The following is a 20298-nucleotide window of genomic DNA, read 5'->3' as shown; positions in this document are numbered from 1 at the left end:
TTAATTATGCTTAACTCAAATTATTATTTCATACTTTAAACATATTTTATTGTGCTGCCCTTTCATCAATCAAGTTAATTCATGATGAAAATTCAAGTATAATTTTTGTAATATATTAGTATAATATCTGAATATGCCAATCATTTCGAGAGCTCTAAAATTGAGTAATGTTGCATAGTAGAGGGTTTTTTTTTAAGAAAGGAAGGCATTTGGCCTACTAAGTTAACCAAAGAAAAACTAACGGGTACTGATATTGTTTTGTTTATTGTTAGTATTTGATGCACTCTTTTGCTTTTTCACTCCACTCATTCTTTATCACCGAAAGCTTATATTACTCAAGTTATATTTCACAAGATAACCTAATGTGTTTGTGTGATTTAGCATTGAAAGCTTTGTCTCATAACTTCATCATAACTCTATAAAAGACTGACATATGAATGATTTTCCTAGTGTTTTTAATATGAAAGTATATATACTTTTAGAAAAATTCATTTATAGTGACTTGAAACAATAATACAATTGAGCTTACCCAGTTTATTTGTAATAATAAGTAAGAGCATCTTCAACCACACTAGTTAAATTTTTTTTTCTAATTAAAATAATTAAAAATGAATTTATTTTGTATTTTTTATCACTCCATTGGGCTAGTTATATTTTAGCAATTTTTATTTTTATTTTTTTAGCTAAACTTTATTTTATTATTATTTTATCATTATTATTACTATTTGATTATTATTTTATGAAATATATATTTATAGAACCAAAATGTGTTCTATAAAAAATATTAAATTATTCAATAATTAGCTATAATAAATAGGATGTTAGGAGGAGTGGTTCCTAAAATAGTTTTTTAGTCATTTTAATTAAAATTTAACTGAAAAATAGAGAACATAGCTAGAGTTGTTCTAAGTAGCATGTACATAAAATTAATATGCTAGATTATGCAATTAATTTCAAAAGCTGGAGACAAGTACGGTGTAACATACATACATATATACTTGCTTCCCCAATCTCCTTTATTTATTTTAATTTGTTGGATTAGTTTTGTAGAAATAATTTCAAAAAGGAGTATGGTTTCAGGTTCAGGCCTTGAAGAGATAATATAAAAAATAAGGTCGATGTGATAAATTTGAAGGTGCATTAAATTGTAATTAGATTAGATAATATGTGCATTAAATGCGTGCAAAACAAATGAAAAAACTTATATGGATAATAATTAGATTTTTTTTCTTTTTTTTTTTTAGGGAAGGAAAATACATTATAATAAAATTTAACAATAGTAATTGTATTTCTCAAACAAAAAAAATTGTAACTGTAATGTGAATGACATTATCATTATATTAAAATGAAGACTACTATTTTATCTCTTATATTTTGTTTAATACTTACTTACATTCATGTAATTCCAAATATATCAAATGATAAGTCTTGAATTTTGTTTAAACACTCACGCACACTTTTATAATTTCAATTTTACCAAATTACATCTTGGTATTAGCCTTATATCTACTTGGTATTATTATTTTAAAATACACTACAATAAATTGGACTTATAATGACTCTTTTTAGCTGTAAGACATTAAAAAAATTTAGAGATATTTTATGTCTAAGTGTGAAAGACATTAAAAAAAATTATTTATGACTAAGTGTATAAGTCATTGGTGGGAGAAGTTGGAAGGACAATTTGACGTCTTTTCCTAGGAGACATCGCAGAATCATTTACAATGGTTCTCACATTAACGTCTCCCCCATATATGAGACATTATACATCTCTAATGATTCTCATATCATATGGAGTCATAAAATCCAAAATTATTGTAGTGATATTTAAAAAAGTTTATTTTGAATAAAATAAAATTTTATATAAATGGTTTTAAAATAATATTTCTTTTAAAAGTTAAGATAATATTTATTTTTTATCTAAATAAACTCTTTTAAATAGTTTTTTTATAAATATTTATTAAAAATAATAGTTTCAAGTAGATAAAGGAAACGTATTCTGATCTTATTGAAATTAATTTTAACTAAAAAAAATTATTTAAGTATTTTGCATTGTTTGGTAAAACACTAAGTCGGTATAATTTAAATTAGAGAGATATAGATAGGTATCTAAACTAAACACAAACACAAATGTGTAAGTGACAAAACGCGGATAAGTATACACCCTCAAATAAGTGCTTAAGATTGTTGAATTGCAAATCTTAATTGCGTACAGGCCAATGGGGTTGGAAAAAAAAGTACATAATAATAAGATTTATTATTAGGGTTTATTCTGTTTTGTTTTATTATTTGTTTGGATTCTATATTTTGATAAATTATTTATTGGATTCTGTATTTTGTAAAATTGTTCAAATAGACTCATAAATCTGATTTTGATGAAGAAAAAAAATTGAATATACTGGCATAATTGTCAAGTAGAATGAATATATTTTTGTTATTAATTATTAGTTTAGTGAATCATTTGTAATTTTAGTTCAAAAACTTTGATTAAAATTGAATTTAGAGGTTTATTTGAACCATTTAATAAAATACAAAATCTAAAAATTAATTTATTAAAATATAATGTACAAATAAGTAATATGACAAATTACATGATACAAAAAATACAAACTCTAAATCTCATAATAATAAAAAGTAAATAGTAATGTGAATCACCATCATCAAAAGATTTTAAAAAAGCTTAAGGCTGTTGTATCGCAAATCTTAATTGAGTAGGGAGCCAATTGGGTTGAAACTTAAAATATTTAATCAACAAAATCTAATTACTCAAACTTCAAATATACTTTATTAATAATTATAGCATATTTCAACATAATTAATCCAAAAGAGACTGTATGGTTGATATTTGTTAAACTGATATTGCGGTTCTTGCTATAAGATTTCGAATCATTATGAAAAGAGTAATAATAATAATAATAATAATAATAATTTCCTATTCTGACCTCATTTTTAATAAAACTTTTAAAAAAATGATTTGGTAAAATGTTTCTCGCTATTAAATGGGCAATTCTTTAAACCCTCACTTCATTTTGAACGATTAAGTCCCTCATAAGATGTGGGTCGTTAGATTATCTAATATGCAATCTGATTCATTGGATGAGAATATTTTATAAAATTTTGTTAAAATACCATTTCACCCCCAATATGTAAAAAGCAACCTGCAACTGGTTAATTTATTTTTATTTTGGAATATTTCTCCTCTCCTTCCCTTGAAGCCTCACATCCCAAATCTGGGTACGGCTACAACAACGATCTCGGAAGCCATGGCAAACTTGGTAAGGATGGAGCTTGGGTGGTTGGGTTCCGGAAGACAGTCATCTACTCTTCAGAGAGTCTTTTCTCCCTTTGTTTTGGCTTTCTCAGTGTTGGGCGACTAGAGTTCGATCACTTGCCGAGGATTCTCTCCACTGCTGTCTTGCCTAGGAAGTTCGATACGAAGTAAGATGTTAGTTGATTTCGATTAGCTAGATGAGTTTGTTAAGGTTGTTCCGTTCATTGCTTGTGTTTGATTTTTGAATTTGAACTAATTGAAATAGGTTTTTTTTTACTCTTTCATGGATTGATTTAAGTGAGTGAAATGGGTATATTTGTGTTTTTATTTCATTTTACCATATGGGCTCTTCTCTGATTTAAGGAAATTTGATGTTTTGACTGCAAAAAAAAAAAGTATTAAATCCTCTGATATAGATTGCATATGACTTTTGAAGGTTGTAGAGCATATGTATACATACACATTTTTTCTAGAGGGATCTAACAACCATTTAGTCCCTTCAAAGTCTTAAATAATTTATCTTTTTAGGAAGAAAAAAAAATTATTATTGGTCACAATTAACTATTAGTAGCAAAAGAAGGGCTTACAAAAACAAAATTTGTCTGCTTGATCAATTTTCCAACATCCATCACTGAAGAAATTGTTATATCAAAATATAAATGTTGCATTTTTTCTTTGCCATTTTATCCCCATCTCTGGTCATGATAGTTTAATATGTTTTATTATTAAAGGTCACTGTCTTGCCTAGTTGAAGCTTACAATCTTTACTGGTGGATGACTTGTTTAATTGTACTTCTATGTAAACAATTATTTGATTTGCATTTTATGGGCTAGTATTTATTAGCAAAAGTTATTTGTTTCAGTGATGTGTTGTTTATTAGTTAGTAGAAAGAGACTCGATGTGTTTGAGAAGAGTCTGCACTTCTTTTTCTTTGTACTTGGGATGGTAGTGTTGTTTTCTTTTGGTCATTTGACATATAGTAATGCTTACTGTATGTAATGTGATAATTCCAATAGCTTCTCCTTCTTCATTAATATTTGGAAGTACTTTTGCATATCTAGTAATGATTAAGTTTATGCAATGTGTAACTCAAAAATGGGTTTCTGTTATCTAATTCAGAGCCCACTATGTGTATAATGTATAATACTCCCAAAATGATATTGTCATAATTTTGTATAACTCATATTCAAGTTATCATCACCAAGCAATTTTTCTAATTTTGTATATCTATATATTATATATATATATATATAAATTTGTAGGTATGACTCTCCATAATAATAGGATTCCTTTAAATTTCTTCTCTCTCGGTTGATATGTGTGTATATTAGTGTATATATATTTAGATATATGCATGTGTTCTATGATAAATTCAAAAATTACTCTACTATTTAATTGTAATGCTGATTTATTTACTCTAATAACGTGGGATTCAATGGAACTAAAAGAAAATAATTTAAATACTCTTGTGTCTCTCTTACATTCAGTTGTAATATGTAAATTTGATACCCAATGGAAGCAGCAAAGAGTGTTTATTTATTTATTTAAAACTAGTCATGATTCAACCTTGTATTCTCTCATGCTCTATTTTTCTGACAAATGGACATTTCCCACTACTACAGACTATTTGCTATCAATTGCTCAGTAGCTATTTTGTGCCTATAATTGCAATTCGTTCGTCCTTTAGTCCCGGAGAGGTTTGCCTGAATTTTGTAGAAAATAGAGACATTCACAACATAATTGGAATATATGTTGTCTTGTGTCACATAGAAATATCCAAGCACCAACAATATAATCCTCTTCCAGTTGTTAGTGCAATGAAGATTAAAGCTCAACAAAGCACTGCCACTTTTGCTATTGTCCAAGCAGGTTTCCTTCATTTCCAATTTTAAATTTTTTATAGAACTTTGTTGGTGGGTATTTTGTACCACAGGGCATGTTTATTTGTTGGCATATTCTATTTTGAATATGCTTAATTAATGTCGTTCAAAGGTAGTGTGTGATAAAACTATAACATGTAATTTATCAATTTTCATTATATAAAATGTCAAATGTATGTATTTTTGTCACATTAGTATGTCATCTTGTTGTTGCAACATGATGTTAATTAGTACTTATATATAATGATATTATTACCATGTCTATAAATATATAACTCTTATATAAAATAGATCAGTTTATTTTTAATGGAATCGGGTTTTGGAGTTTTTCTTTTTTGTTAATCTAATCTTTTTTTACTAATTAATCAACTATATATATAAAAAAATTAATCAAACATAAGTTTTGTTGTTCAAAATCAAGACCATATATGTGTATTTTAAATAGTGATAAACTCGCTAAACGAGACATTTGGCCATAACTGTATAACTAAATGTAATTAGCGGTTTAGGGTTAAAATTTTTGGTCAAAGGTACCATCGTTTCATTAAAATGTTTACATCATACATGGAATCTCAAAATACATTTTAAAAAGTTAATTACAATGGAAAAGTTACAACTAGCTGACCTAAGCAGCAAAATAGGGTTTGACCCTACTTACTCTTTAAAACCCTCGACCGTGGTGTTCGAGCAGCCGCATATGTACAGATTGTCGCCTAAGCTCTCCAACTCAAGGATGGTCCAACTTTCTTTTCCCTTTACCTACACCACAAAGCACCCGTGAGCCAAAACTCAGCAAGAAAACTTAAACATGCTCATAAGCAGTTAAAACAAACTTCTTATTCAAATTATATAACTTTGTATTGATCTAGATTTGTGCTTACTAAAAGTGTTAGTCCCATCCACTTGTACAATTTTACTTACCCAATATCATAAATAAGTTCAAACACAATACATATTTTATCTTATTGCCCTCGATTGTACAATTTTTTGACTGCAAATTACTTTATTGTCCTTACTTTTCATAGTCATGTCAGCACAACTCTTTGATCCGATTTACATAGCCAGTTCATCAACTATAAAGTTTAAAAAAGAAAAACACCAAAATTGTTCAAAACTTGACAATTGGAAAAGTAATTGGGTCCTACTATAATTTTGTAAGTTCAAAGCTTAGATTACACAACCGTGATTGGGGATGTTCTACTATAAGACGTATTCGTACAATCGACACATCCCAATTACTTGACCCCATCTTCCATGCAATCAATAACAAATTATTAATTTCCTCATCAACTAAGCCCCCAATGTGGTTTGCAATTTAAACCTATGTACTTCACGTACATGTCAAATGAACTTACAAAAGTATAGTATGAATGATTCATCAATTAATCATCTTTTTATATTGTATGAGATTAAATTTTTATTCTCCATTTATGATAGAAATATTTTAATCACACTTTTTTTAACGAAGTAGTGACTCCTAATCGAGCAACCATATAAATATTATAACTTAAATATGGTACGTTTAGTGGTATTATTATTATTATACTCTAATTGTGTTACACATCAGGAGATTATAAAATAACTTATGCAAAGGGAAAGTCTTACATACCAAATACCATATAATGGCCAAAATTCATTATAAATTAACTATACAACCTAAAGCTACATAATCAATGGTAATTCATTCTTCTAACCATTAAACAAGTCAAACAAAACTGAGATATTCACTAGACAATTTGTTACTCACAAAAAAACAAACAATAATTACTTTCGGTTTTTTTACTTTAAGTTATTATGTTATTACTAACCACTCTATTTCATATTACTTACTGACATCAAAATGTTACTTATATGCAGATGAGTTACTGGAAATTCATTACTTTTACATGCAACATTATTCCTGACTACTCCTTTAAAAATTACTAAGTGACTCTTAAACATTACTTTCCCAATTTCGTAAATATGTTTGAACACAATACTAATTTTACCTTATTGCCCTCCACTGTAGACTTTTTTTACCTGCAAATTACTATTTTGCCCATACTTTTCAGACCATGATTCAATTTTTTTTTACAACCGGTTTACATCACCGGCTCATCAAGTAAAATCATGTAATAATAAAAACCCCAAATAATTCAATAGCTTGACACTTGACAATTTTTTTTGGGTCCCACTTATTGGACTAAGTCCGGTGAGGGACTTAAGAACTGGCCCTATTGAATATATATTTAAAAAAAACAGTTTTCATCTTTATAATTTATTGTTAAAAAAAACTCAAAACATCCTCTTAGCTAGAATCATAATGAAGTATGTAAATTATTTTATAAGCGTCTATATAAATAAATGATATACACAATGTTTTATTTGTGTGCTAAAAAAATAATTTTTAAATATTTAATGGGATATTTTTTTCAATTTATTAAAATACTATATTTCAAAAAAAAATTAATATTTAATAGGATAATTTTGTCAATTCATTAAAATAATATATTTGAAAAAATAACTTTTTAATATTTAATGGGATAGTTTTGTCCATTTATTACAATAATATATTTGAAAAAATAATAATTAATGGGATATTTTTGTCAAATTATTAAAACAATATATATTGATAAAATTAATTAATTGAATAAATAATAAAAAAAAGATAGGTAACAATAAAATTATCCTAATAAAAATTAGGAATTTTTTTTTAAAGGAAACTTTTGCTTTTATATATGAAAGGTCACATTTTATAAGAAGCGTTATCACTTTTGTCTTATTTTTAATGATTGAGATATGGAATGTAAATTATGAAGAAAGTCCTATGTAAAGCTCCAATCTACGAAGCTCTATCAATTAATATACTTTACCTCATTCGTTAATGCATCCTCATTGGACAAAAGCTGAGATGCCATGTATAGTAAGTTTGAATTTATACCAAAAAAAAAAAAAATTCTGACCCATAATCATGAAAACTTACTACGAAAAATCTGATTTCCATTGGCAATTAAGCTTATCAGATATTGTTTTGTTTTTATTAAGGATATTCCAAGTGAAACATTCTAACGGATTTGACTACTCATGTTAATCAAGGTTTGTGAATTTTCAACCAAGGAAAGAAAAAAATAATTTAAATTACCAAGTTGAAATAAATTAATTGAAAAATGGTTAACCCAAATACTGAACTTCTTCATCCCAACCAAACCAACACGTAAAAGTAACTAAATTGAAATCAGGAGCATAATTTAACTTACACGGTTTATAATTTTTTGGGCAATGTATTTTGTTTTATTATTTTTTAGAATTTGTGTTTTAATAAATTAAATTTGGTTTAAATAGATTCTTAAATGTTATGAAAATATGGATTGTCAATGGGAATGGTAAAAACTATTACAATTTTAGATAAAATAATACAAATAAATCAAGATTTATTAAATAATGTTACAACTATATGACTGAAAAATACAAATAAATAAGAGAAGAATTAGAAGAAACGAATATAAAATTACAACTCTAAACAAAATATACAAATAAAGAAATAGTGTTTGTAACAAAATAAAAGAAATAGTTACAACTCTAAACAAAAATATAAGTAAATAGAGAAGAAAAATAAGAAGATGAAAAACAATAAAATAAAAGGTGTATGCCCTAATTCTCCACGGGCTATTAGCAGGCTGAGATATGGCATAATTGTGTATCAGCCCCGTGGGTGGCTTGTACCCGGAGCTGCTGCTTCCAAATCCTACCTCTTTAGCTCGAGGTAACCGCAGGTTCACTGAAGTTGCTAAGGAGTCGGGTCAGAAGCATGGATATCGCGGACTAAGAAGACATACAGCTCGAGGTACGAGCCTGAGTTGGCGTCTATGACCCCTTATAAAGTTAGTCATGCAATGTAAACATGCATATATCAGGCATCACGTGTCTGATATATCCCTGAATTCTCGGACACGCAGCCTAAATGTGCGTGTTTAGGCACCCACGACTGGGTTAGGCCGTGCGGCCCATTATCCCCCTTACCTATTGATTAGACCACACTTCACTTGTCAGGTTTTAGGAATTAATCATGAATGTCACAGAGATGACATAATGGGTAAGGGGGTCACGGGATAACCCCATTTGCCAACCCCCAGATGCCCTCTCCTATAAATATGGAAACCCTGGGAATTGCAAGGGGTTGGACTCTATTATGTAAATAAATACCCTGTAAAGAGTCTCAGAAAAATAGCAATAATATTGGCTGGTGGAGTAGAAGAATTTTAACCTTTGAACCATCTAAAAAAATATTCGTATCACCATCTTATTTTAAGATCATTCATTTGTTTCGGTTCATTACTTAGCACTAATCTCATTCTCTTATTCTATTAATTACCTGTTGTCGAAGAACCGCGTCAACAAAAGGAAAGAACAATAAGAATAAACAAAGAACTCTCACTCACACAACCAAAGTAAAGAGTGTTGGGGATCACCAACTTAAACAAAGTTTGAAACATTTGTCCAAAAGTTTATTTCCCCCTAACTCAAGCACTAAGAGATTTCTCTCTATTTTGAAAATAATTTTATGGAATTATCAAGTCTCTCGGTGTTTTCTAGCCAAGTGCTCTAATGGATAGAAAAATTGTATCAAATAAGTGAGCAATAGACTCTTAGTTATAGAGTTTAGAGACACATTTTGAATTTCAAATTTCACCAACCCACATGGTTGTTACCAATAATTAATTAAATGTTTATGTAATTAAAAATGAGATTTGAGAGTTATTTGTGTTTTTGAAGGCGTTCAAAAAGGTTGGAAAAAACTGAAAAAACTGATCAGTCAACCTCTGTGGCCGCAGCCACCAACATCCTTGATCGCGGCCATTGGCCAATAATGGACAATATTTGGAAATTACAAAATTGTAACTGAATTTGTAACATCAAATAGATTACATATTTAGATATTCATATATATCTAAATATTGTAACTATATCTATTATTATAAATTGTGTTATTATAAAATAATGTAACATTATAATTGTGTTATTATTATAAATTGTTAATTTGATAAATTATTTATAATTTTAATTCAAAACTGTTTACTAAAATTAAATTTAAAAGTCAATTTAAATTTTTTTACAAAATATAAAGTATAAAAATTAATTTTTGAAGATTCCAAACAAATAATAAAATAGAACTCGTCCAACAAGTATAAACTCTTTAATTTATGAAAGAAAAAAAAAAGCGACGGGGGGTAGTTTGGACATTTGAATCCCAAGTTGGAAAAGAATAGAAAAGTGAGAGAAGAGAAGAGACGAGAGGAAAGCGAGAGGACCCCACAGCTGAGTTTCGTCTAAAGATGTGGTATCTGCCGTCAGCAAAGACTTGTTGAGATTACAGTGAAAAACAGAACCTTCTGGAGACACCATACGCTAAAATATCAACAACTCCCATGCAATCACAGCCGTCCATTCACTCATCTACACAGTCATTTATTAACACATTGCATTGAATAATAATATTATATGATTGAAATTAAAATAGACACAAAAATGTGATAAATATTCCAAAAAAGTTATAGTATTTATAAATAAGTGGGCTGGTTTCTGGAGAGTTCTTGAGGCTTAAGCGTTTAGAGGGAAGAAAGGGTGTTGTGTGTTGATCCTCTTTTTCCGCCTTAAACCCACTTCCCCTTTCCCCTCAAGCCACCCCAAATATGCCGAACTTCCTTGTCCCAATTGGGAAAGATGTAGTCCGTGATGTATGATATGTAACATATATACATACATATTCATATATATATATATATATATAATACCTATGGGTCTGTATTTGTTCTCTATTTACGCTCCTGGGTTCTTTTAATTTGTCGACAATAAGTGAGAATAGGGGATTTTGGTTCTGGGTTTTGCTTGAAGAAGAAGTTACGAATAATGGCTAATGGAGATGAGAAAAGCAGTGACTTTTATGCGGTTTTGGGTTTGAAAAAAGAATGCTCGACTATGGAGCTGAGGAATGCTTATAAGAAATTAGCAATGGTTAGAGTTTTTCTCTTTCTCTCTTGTGAAACCCTCTCTTCCTCACCAAAGAAAAGCCTGTTTTTTCTAAATTTTTGAAATGGGTCCTTTCAAAATTCAATATTTTGTTTGTTAAGGTTTCTGATTTATTTCGTTGTTCTCTCCAAAGATACGGTTGGCTTGGTTTCGAAAAGAAGTTGAAATATATATAACTTTAGAATTATAGAGAAAGTTCATAGTTTTTGTATACTTAAATCCATGCAGTTCATTATTATTTTTAAATTTTTTTTAATAGAGATGGCATCCGGATCGGTGTTCGGCTTCCGGGAATGCAAAGTTCGTGGAGGAAGCCAAGAAGAAATTCCAGGCCATTCAACAAGCCTATTCTGGTAATTTCACCGTACTCTTTTTTTTTAAAAAAAAAAATCAAAGTTCAAATATTGGATTGACGAGGTCTTATGATAATTTTATGTGTTTTTTTTTTTTTTTACTTTATTGTGTTCACAGTTTTATCAGACGAGAATAAGAGGTTCATGTACGATGTCGGAGTCTACGACAGCGATGATGACGAAAGTGTAAGTACAAAGAATCAAGTTTGTAACCTCATTGGTTCAAGACATGTTGACTTTTTGCTTTCCTTCTGACCTTTCTCAGCCTTTGCAAACCAAATCAGAGCTTGCTCTGTAAGGTTATAATAGACCATATCCTATTCAATTATTGCTCCCTATTCCCTGATTCATTTATTTTTTATTTTCATTAAGTGGGCATCTTTAAGATATTCTCAAGCCCAGTCTTTGGTAATATTTGTTTATGATTTAATGATGATGATTATGGTATGGTACTGATGGTAATTTTTAACTTGTTGATGCAGGGTATGGGTGATTTTTTGAGCGAGATGGCTGTTATGATGAGCCAAACAAAGCCTAATGTGAGTTAGCTTAAACTTTATTCATTTCTTTCTTTATCTTAATATATTAAAGTAAATATTAAAAAAAGGGTTTGGTACATTTTCCAGTGTTTGTAACACCAAATATCTTCAAAATTGAATCTTGGTTTTGCTAATGTTTTTGGAGTTGGATCAAATTAAGGGAGAATTGGTCTCACTTTTTGGTAAGTCCTATGATGTAGACTTTTGCTATGAATTTTATGTTCCTGTGCCTCACACTAAAAGCGAGGTACTTTGAGAAAGGAGACATTAATAATGGCTGCATCCTATAAGGAATTCTGGATGGGCCACTTTAGGGTCTGCAAATGACATTTTTTTAATCAATATTTATTATCATTCATGATACGCCTCAATTTTTTTTATTCTTCTTTCGTGTTATGGTTGTGTTCAGATGCTAGGAGTAGGAACTCCACTTCTTAAGGTCCCATTTAAAAGGGATAATCCTTGATTACTTTTTATAATTTTTTGTAAGTTTCACCTTTATTAGTGCGTAGTGTGTAACAAAGGCGAAGTGGGCCAATGAATATGTCTGTCATACAATTTTGTTTGTTCAACTACCAATTCTAAGGCTAGGAGGAAGAGTAATTAAACAAGTGTTTGGGGTGACTAATAAATTAAAGAGCGTAGTGTGCCTTGTGTAATGAAAAATCATAGAAAACGCACACAAGAGAAAAGAAACATTATTTTGATTGTGAAAATTTAGCAGGAAAGTGGGGAAGAAACCTTTGAGGAATTGCAGCAATTATTTGAAGATATGTTTCAAGGGGGCAATGATGCATTTGGATCAAGCAGTAGTTCCTACTGCGAAACCTCAACGACATCTTCCTCCTCCTATGCATCTTATTGCGAAACTTCAAGTTCCAGTAATAAACGTAGTTCCACCGATATGAACAATGGAATCAGGACAAGCGTCGATGATTCTTCTTCAGGCTTCGCTGCTCATCTTCAAAGCTTTTGTGTAGGGGTTAGTTAGACCTATGCTTATTTTGCTAGTTATCTTATACAACTTTCATGTTGAATATTGAACAATTCAGAGTTGTATGGTATGTTGTTAGAAGGGTTTTCACTGTTTGGCATGTTTACCTGAAACTAATGAAGACAGGTGGATCAGCGGCGGGGTTTGAGGGAGGGGACGGGAATAGGAGGAGGGGTGGTTCGAGGAGGAGCAAGAGATAGCCACCGACGACATGGCAGGAAACAAAAGGTTTTGTCTGGTCATGATGTTTCTTCGAAAGATTGCTCTAGTGGTATATCAGCAGCTTGATTCAACCACAGCTTCCAAAATGAGTTGGGAAAAATCTTTTCTGCTTCCAGCTATAGAGGATTTAAGGAAAAATCACATTTTACAGGCAAACAATAGGGTACTTTTGCCTCAATTTTTCTTTTTTTAGTGGTAGTAGGATTTGAATTGAACGTTAGGCTGGCTGCTGGGGCCACAGTACTGTGTCTCATGTCCATGCTGTGGTTTAGTAAGAGTGGCTTGGTCTAAAGCCTTCGGTTGTATTGAGCTTTTTTTTCATCAATCCTTTCATCTGTAATGCTATAATTCTGCTACTTATTTTGCTGATGTATTTGATCTTTACGCAATTTCATTTGGCAAGAAATATACTTGTGCTAATGCAAGTATGTTTCGAGATTAAGCTAACGAGTAAGTGTTATTATATTGAATGTATCGAATAAATCCAAAGCAAGCATTACTTAATGAAGATTCTTACAGTGATCTAAGAATCATACAAATTGCATAGGAGTGACCGAGTGAGCCTCAAACTCAGTAACATATATTCTAGTTGCACTTATTTCATAGCTAAGAGATTCTGGTCCAAAGACCAAGTTTTTCCGAGAGAAAAATGTGACAATATTATAAGTCCATTGATATAAATGTAAAGTGGGTGAGGGGTGTGGCCTACAGCACGTGGGAAAGGACCCCACATGTGAGGAGTAAAATATGTGCCTGGTGTACCACAGAGGCTGTTCTTCTTCTTTTTAATTTAAGAAAAAAAAAGTATAATTTGTCTGGTTCTATACGAGAGTTAGTGTGATGGTGAAAGATGTGCATGCATAGAAGATGGTCCTACAAACAACAGTTCCAAACCACAATCAACTTTTCGGTTTGAAAGCTTGTAGGACCAGGCTCAACCCCCATCTTCCCAGCGCCCATGGCTTTTCAGCAACTTGACAAGATTTACAAAGTTGCGGGGGCCATTTATTATATTTATTTATTCACATTTTTCCGTTATCTTCTCACGTTGTCTCTCCCTAACCAAGTTGGGTTAATTAAAATACTCGACCCAAAAGTACTGTAGAAGATTCAAGTTTTGCACTCACCGCAACATGCAATGATTTGCTTTGCGTCATTGCATGTCCCTTGGTTAATTAGGTTTGGGTTTCACCATTTAAAGTATCTTGAAGAGGAAAAAAAAGGCTCATTTTTGGATATCTAATAACAATTATTAAGCCCTTAATAAACGTTAAAAGTATGATAAACCTTGATCAAGGGATGAGATGAGATAAGATGAAATGGGAATCAGGTTGAAAGACGTGTAAGCTTTAAGTCAAGTCATAGCTAGCTAGGTAGACCGGTGATTATCATATTATCAAAATCACCACGTGACTGTCCCAAATAACGCAAGGAAATTGAGTCAGCGATAGGGATTAGAGGGAAAAAGGAGTTCTATAAAAAGGAAAAAGAGAAAAATATGTCCGACTAATCAATATATAAGTGGACAAGTTGAGGAAATGGAGTGCAAATATGAAAGTTCAAGAAGAAGAATAAGGATAAATAAGAAAACACATCCTCAAGTTGATCCTAAAATAATGTTAGGACAAAAGACAAGTTGAGTTATTTTTGTGTTTAATACTATGCGGTTGGTCACAACAAGTTGATTGAATAGAAAAATATTAGAGATGAAAATTCTCGTAGATCCCCCACTTAGACTCATTTTTCCTTTGTTGAAAATTTCCCACTTGGCCAACTCAACTCAAGTATTGCCTTTCATCATGAACACTATTCATGAATTATGATAAAGTTAAAAGAGAAATTATATGGAATGGTGTGTTTTGTATGGTCTCTACTCTCTTATCATGCTAGCAATTGTAATTAGCTAATTACAAAATAGATACTATTACTACATGATTCAGGTCATCAAGATTTCCTCACAGGTTCTATCTTACGTCAGTCTTTGAAAATATCAATGAATTAATTATGTTAAAAGTAGTGTAGATTTGACCAAAATCCCGACTTGCTCGGTTTAATTTCCAAATAAAAATTATTTATTTTAATTTTGTTAAATGACGGAAGTATATATCGTACACTAGCTTTTTATTTTTCATTTTTGAGAGGGTTTATAATTTGTTGGACTCTCTATTTTGTCTCATTACTTATTTAGACTCTATGTTTTAATAAATTATATTTTGGACCCTATGTTTTGTAAAATAGTTAAAATAGAACCATAAACTCAATTTTGATGAAAAAAAAATTGAATATAACAATACAGTTTTTAAGCAGAATGATTTTATTTTTGTTCTGAATTGTTAGTTTGTTAAATTATTTGTAATTTTAGTTGAGAAAATATTGACCAAAATCAGGTTTAGGGTTCTATTTTAACAATTTTACAAAACATAGGGTCCAAAAAGTAATTTATCAAAATACAGGGTCCAAACAAGTAATGAGTCAAAACACAGGGTCCAAAAATGTATAAACCATTTTTAATATTAGGTTTAATTTTCAATATGTATTAAAGATTAACACATGTTTGGTAGGGAGAAGAGAGGGGTCGAGGGAGAGTAGTGGAATGAGAGGTTGAATAATTTTGTTTGGCAAGAGGAAAGGAGATTGAGAGATGGAGGGATCTAAGAAAACGACAAAAAATACTATGTAAATGACATATATGTCATTTTAAAAAATAATAAATATTTATATTAAAAATATAAAATGGTAATTTTAATAATTAATTTCATTTTCATCCTTCCAATTTCACACCTAATAACAAACAATATAAATGTAAGCAACTATTTTCTCCATCCATCATACTCTCCATCTTTCCTAAACTCTTCATCTATCATACTCTCTCTCCTTCATACCAAATATAGCCTAAATTACGCATATCAGTTTTTACCTTTTATCTTGATTATATATTAAATTTTACTTTCTCCATATGAATTATTAGTTACTTATATCTATAAGGATAATGATATCTACATCAAAATATTACATCAATTGACATGATAATTTGTTTTAATCAATCACATTTATTTCAGATGGGACCCACTGTTTTAAAAAATAGTGTCACATCAGTTGGTGTAATATTTTAGTGCATAGTTTTAGTGCACGTATCATTATTCTATCTAAAAGTTCAAGAGAAATAATTTTTTTCTTTATTTTTACTTTTTTGTCATAACTATAATATAAAGATATTTTTATACCACTATAAAGTAGGCCTTTTAGGGCTCGCGGGGCGCGAGCCCTCTATTTGAGAGCCTTAAAAAGTAGAGTTTCTTAGGACGTGCGTTGCGAGCCCTTAAAAGTTATATTTTTAATTTTTTTTAAAATTAATTAATATTAATGGAACAAACTGCGGTGGAACTCCGGAGGCAGCGCCACCACTCAAAGGTGGTGGTTGGGGAAAAATAGCTACTAGGTTTTGAATCTCAAAGCACAAGGAATGTAGTTGTGGTGGTCATTTGGCTCGGGGTGGCTCGAAGCAGTCGGAAAATGCCCAAGAATTTTCGGAAACCCACAAAGTCGCTGAACTTTGAAGGCACCGTCGAGAGGGCTAGGCGACGCGTATGGCTTAGGGCTCGCGGGGCTAGGGTTTTCAGGGGGCTGGGAAATACGCCTGGGCGGTGCGTGTAGGCGAGCGGTGGCCGGAGAGCCGCCGATCGTGGTTGGAAGAGAGCTTGCGACGAGCTACCACTACAACTTCGAGGGGTTTGTTGGAAGCCTTAGGTCGCGCGTGAGGCGGAGGACTCGCGTGGGTCAGAGGTCGATAGCGTCCTACATCTCCTAGGATGGTGCGTGTAGCTGGTGGCGACTGGCAGAGTTGGGACGCGAGAGAGAAATAGAGAGAGAGTGTGTGTGAGGCGGGTAGAAGAAAAGAGAGGAGAGTGAAGGGGTTGGTACAATTTTAGGGTTTTCTAATTTTTGTATTATCTTTTTTTTTTTTTTTTCAATTTAGTTATTAATAAACTTTTACTTTATTTATTTATTGTTTTTTAGGGTCCACTTTGAGTGCCCTCAATACTCTTTTAGGACACTTAAAGTGTGTCTTTAAAAATCTCTAATGACTCAAATTTATTCATTGTCTTTTAGGACTCACGTCAGTAATTAGGGCTCGCACTGCGTGTCCTAAAAATTATTTTTTAAAAACTCTCACTGAGTGTCCTAAAAAGTCTTAGAAATGTTTTTAGGGTTCATATCTAGCTAAATATCCTAAAATAGTGTCATAATAACTAGTTTTTGTAGTAGTGTTATGAAAAGTTTTTTTTTTAAGTATTTAGAAAATTAATGAAAAAAAATTATGAATAAATTATAAAACATAAAATTATTTTAATTAAAAAAAATATATTATTATTATTATTACTATTATTATTATTGTTTTGAAGAAATTTAAAAAATATATACTTTTTACTAAAATACTTGTAAAAGTTTCCTTTTAATTCTCTACTGGTCAATAAACAGCCATCCTCAGCAAACCTATGATCGTTTGCTAAAAAAAAGTCCATTTGGTCACATTTAGAGAGTAAAATTAGATTTGAGAACTTTTATCATATAATTTTATTAAAATATTATTGAAAAAAATTAATTCATTAATCTACAAATCTTTGGAAAATTTTAATTCTATTGAAAAATTTGACATAATTTTATCCTATTAAATTCTCATTTTTATATATGTTCATCATAAGAAATAAAAAATAAAAAATCTACTTTGTATCCAATTTTTTTCTATCAAATTTGTTGTTGATATAATATTAACTCTTTTATTCTTGTGTATTTTTTTAATCTTATCCAATCTCACTATATCTGAACTCAAAGTATTGGAGTGTAACGTGGACATTCCATCAATCACATATTTTCTAATTAAGATGTGTCCGTCTGTAGTATCTGAAAGTAGAATAAATTGGACAAGTGTTGGAAATGATTAAGAATTATGATCATATTCGTCGTACATCGACTGAGCAGCAGGCATCGAGATTTTTCTTCTTATCATCTCTGCAGAGCCCAAAACCACGTCGTTTGGATTTGAAAAAGTTGCTTGTTATGCTGGCTACTTTCGAATATGGTAGCTAAAACTTTATATTTTTGCAAAGTATTATTTTAATAATTTGTATTTATAAATAATGCTTATTTGATATTTTGTATTTTGAAATCGTACATATTTGGTACCGTATGTTTTAAAATCGTATATATTTGTTACCCTGTATTTTAAAATTGTACATATTTAGTATCCTAAACTCAAGTTTAATTAATAAAATTTTACCAATTTAATCAAATTACTATCAATCATACGAGCTACAAATTATATATAACTGCTGACAGTTTGATCATATTGACAAAATTTTATCAATTAGGATATCAAATATCTATATTTTCAAAATACGAAGTAGCATATAAACATTATTGAAAACAGAGGGTGCCAAGTCGATACTTTGCAAAAACAAATGGTACCAAATGAGTAAATTCCCTTCGAATAATAATTATTTTCATGGCGCCTTTAATACGATATGAGTCTATTATTAAGGAAATTATATTTTATATAAGATTTTTAATAGTGTAAACTATGTTTTTTTCAATGATTTTTAATGATTAAGAATTTTTATTTTTATGGGTTTATTTTCCCATATTTTTGTATAAATGTTGGTTTATGCCATAGTTTTACTCTTAATCAAGTTTTATTAAATTGGAAGGGTATGTTTGTAATTTGATTATTATTTTTATAGCTTATTTGCTTTTTTTATATTACTAATTTTATATTGAATTTTTCTTTGGTTGTTTTGCAATTTTTTTTTTAATAAGAATTGTGTTTAAAATTATTTTTTATTTATTATAAACATTTTTTTCCATTTTTTTAGATTGTACGTTTCTTTTTTCAAATCCTCGGTAAGGTAATAGTTACTTGATTGATTTTTGACAGTTATGTAAAAAAAAAATCCTAGAGCTAGGTTAAATAACATGTACCAGAAAGAGTAACCAGTTATCCTAAGAGAAGTAATTTTATGTCATAAGAGGGGTGACGAGTTACTCATATAAAATATGAAAGAAACATCAAATTTGAAAGAAAAAGAGGATGAACACTTCATTAAAAAAGGAAGAAAGAAGAAGTAACTATGATTTTAGTAACATAGGTAACAAGTTACCATAAAGAACCCAGAAATATACACACACATCAGAATGTGAAGGTAATCAGTTAGCCCCGGAAATATACACACAAAAAACGTGAACGTAATCAGTTACCCCCAGAAATATACACACAAGGAACGGGAATGTAACCAATTACCACAAATCTGAAGATAGAAAAAAAAATAAGATCCACCCAAATTTTTTTCTAGATTTGAATGTTCTCATCAGGGAAACTGGTTACCCATTCATGTTTTCATATTTTTATTAGTTTTCTTTCCAAATTTTAGTGTTCCTATAAGAGTTACAGTAAAAAAAAATGCTGAAAAATTGATTTGAATTTTTTTACATATAGTGGAAAAAAACTATAAAAAAAATTACAATAATAAAATATAATAAATAAAAAAATAGTAAAATAGTAAAATAATTATGTAATGTTAAAATATATGTGAAAAAAGGGAAAAAAATTGAATGAGTAAATAATAAGTACAAAAAATGAAGAAAAAAATAAGGAAATAAAACTAAAAAAAATATGACAAAACAAAATAAATGATGAAGGAAAAAAAAACACAAGAATGAATAAAAATGAAAATAAGAAGAAGAAAAATAATGAAAAAATGGAAAGAAACAAATGAATGAAAAAAATGGAAGAGGAAAAAAAGAAAGATAACAAAGCTCACATGTGTGAAAATAGAAAAAGAAAAAAGAAAAAAATGGAAGGAGAAAATAATAAATAAAAAAATAGAAGAAAAAAAGAAAGAAAACTAAAAAAAAATATGAACAAAAATAACAAAACCATGCAAATGAAAGAAAAAATAGATAAATAAATAAAAATGAAAAGAAGAATAAGAATGGAAGAATTGAAATAAAAAAAAAAGAATGAAGAAAAAAATTGGT

At 29.9% G+C, this 20298-nt stretch overlaps 1 protein-coding gene across 3 annotated transcripts; it reads left to right on the top strand.

The window, feature by feature from the left end:
* Positions 1-10656: 10656 nt before the first annotated feature.
* LOC133794589 (uncharacterized) lies at positions 10657-13713 on the top strand. 3 transcript variants are annotated; one of them, XM_062231907.1, is made up of 6 exons: positions 10657-11143; positions 11418-11511; positions 11630-11697; positions 11994-12050; positions 12775-13032; positions 13171-13713. In XM_062231907.1, exons 1-6 carry the CDS (start codon positions 11039-11041, stop codon positions 13330-13332), a joined length of 744 nt encoding a protein of 247 aa, XP_062087891.1. In that variant the 5' UTR covers positions 10657-11038; the 3' UTR covers positions 13333-13713. The 3 variants fall into 3 exon arrangements, with proteins under 3 accessions (XP_062087891.1, XP_062087890.1, XP_062087892.1); XM_062231906.1 differs by having other exon boundaries at positions 10658-11143; positions 12772-13032; XM_062231908.1 differs by having other exon boundaries at positions 10658-11143; positions 12772-13032; positions 13167-13713.
* Positions 13714-20298: the final 6585 nt, after the last annotated feature.

The sequence above is a fragment of the Humulus lupulus genome, chromosome 8 (genome assembly GCF_963169125.1).
Source record: "Humulus lupulus chromosome 8, drHumLupu1.1, whole genome shotgun sequence".
Lineage (NCBI taxonomy): Eukaryota > Viridiplantae > Streptophyta > Magnoliopsida > Rosales > Cannabaceae > Humulus > Humulus lupulus.
Note: the sequence above shows the minus strand (reverse complement) of the source record. Positions and strands in the feature narration are given on the sequence as shown.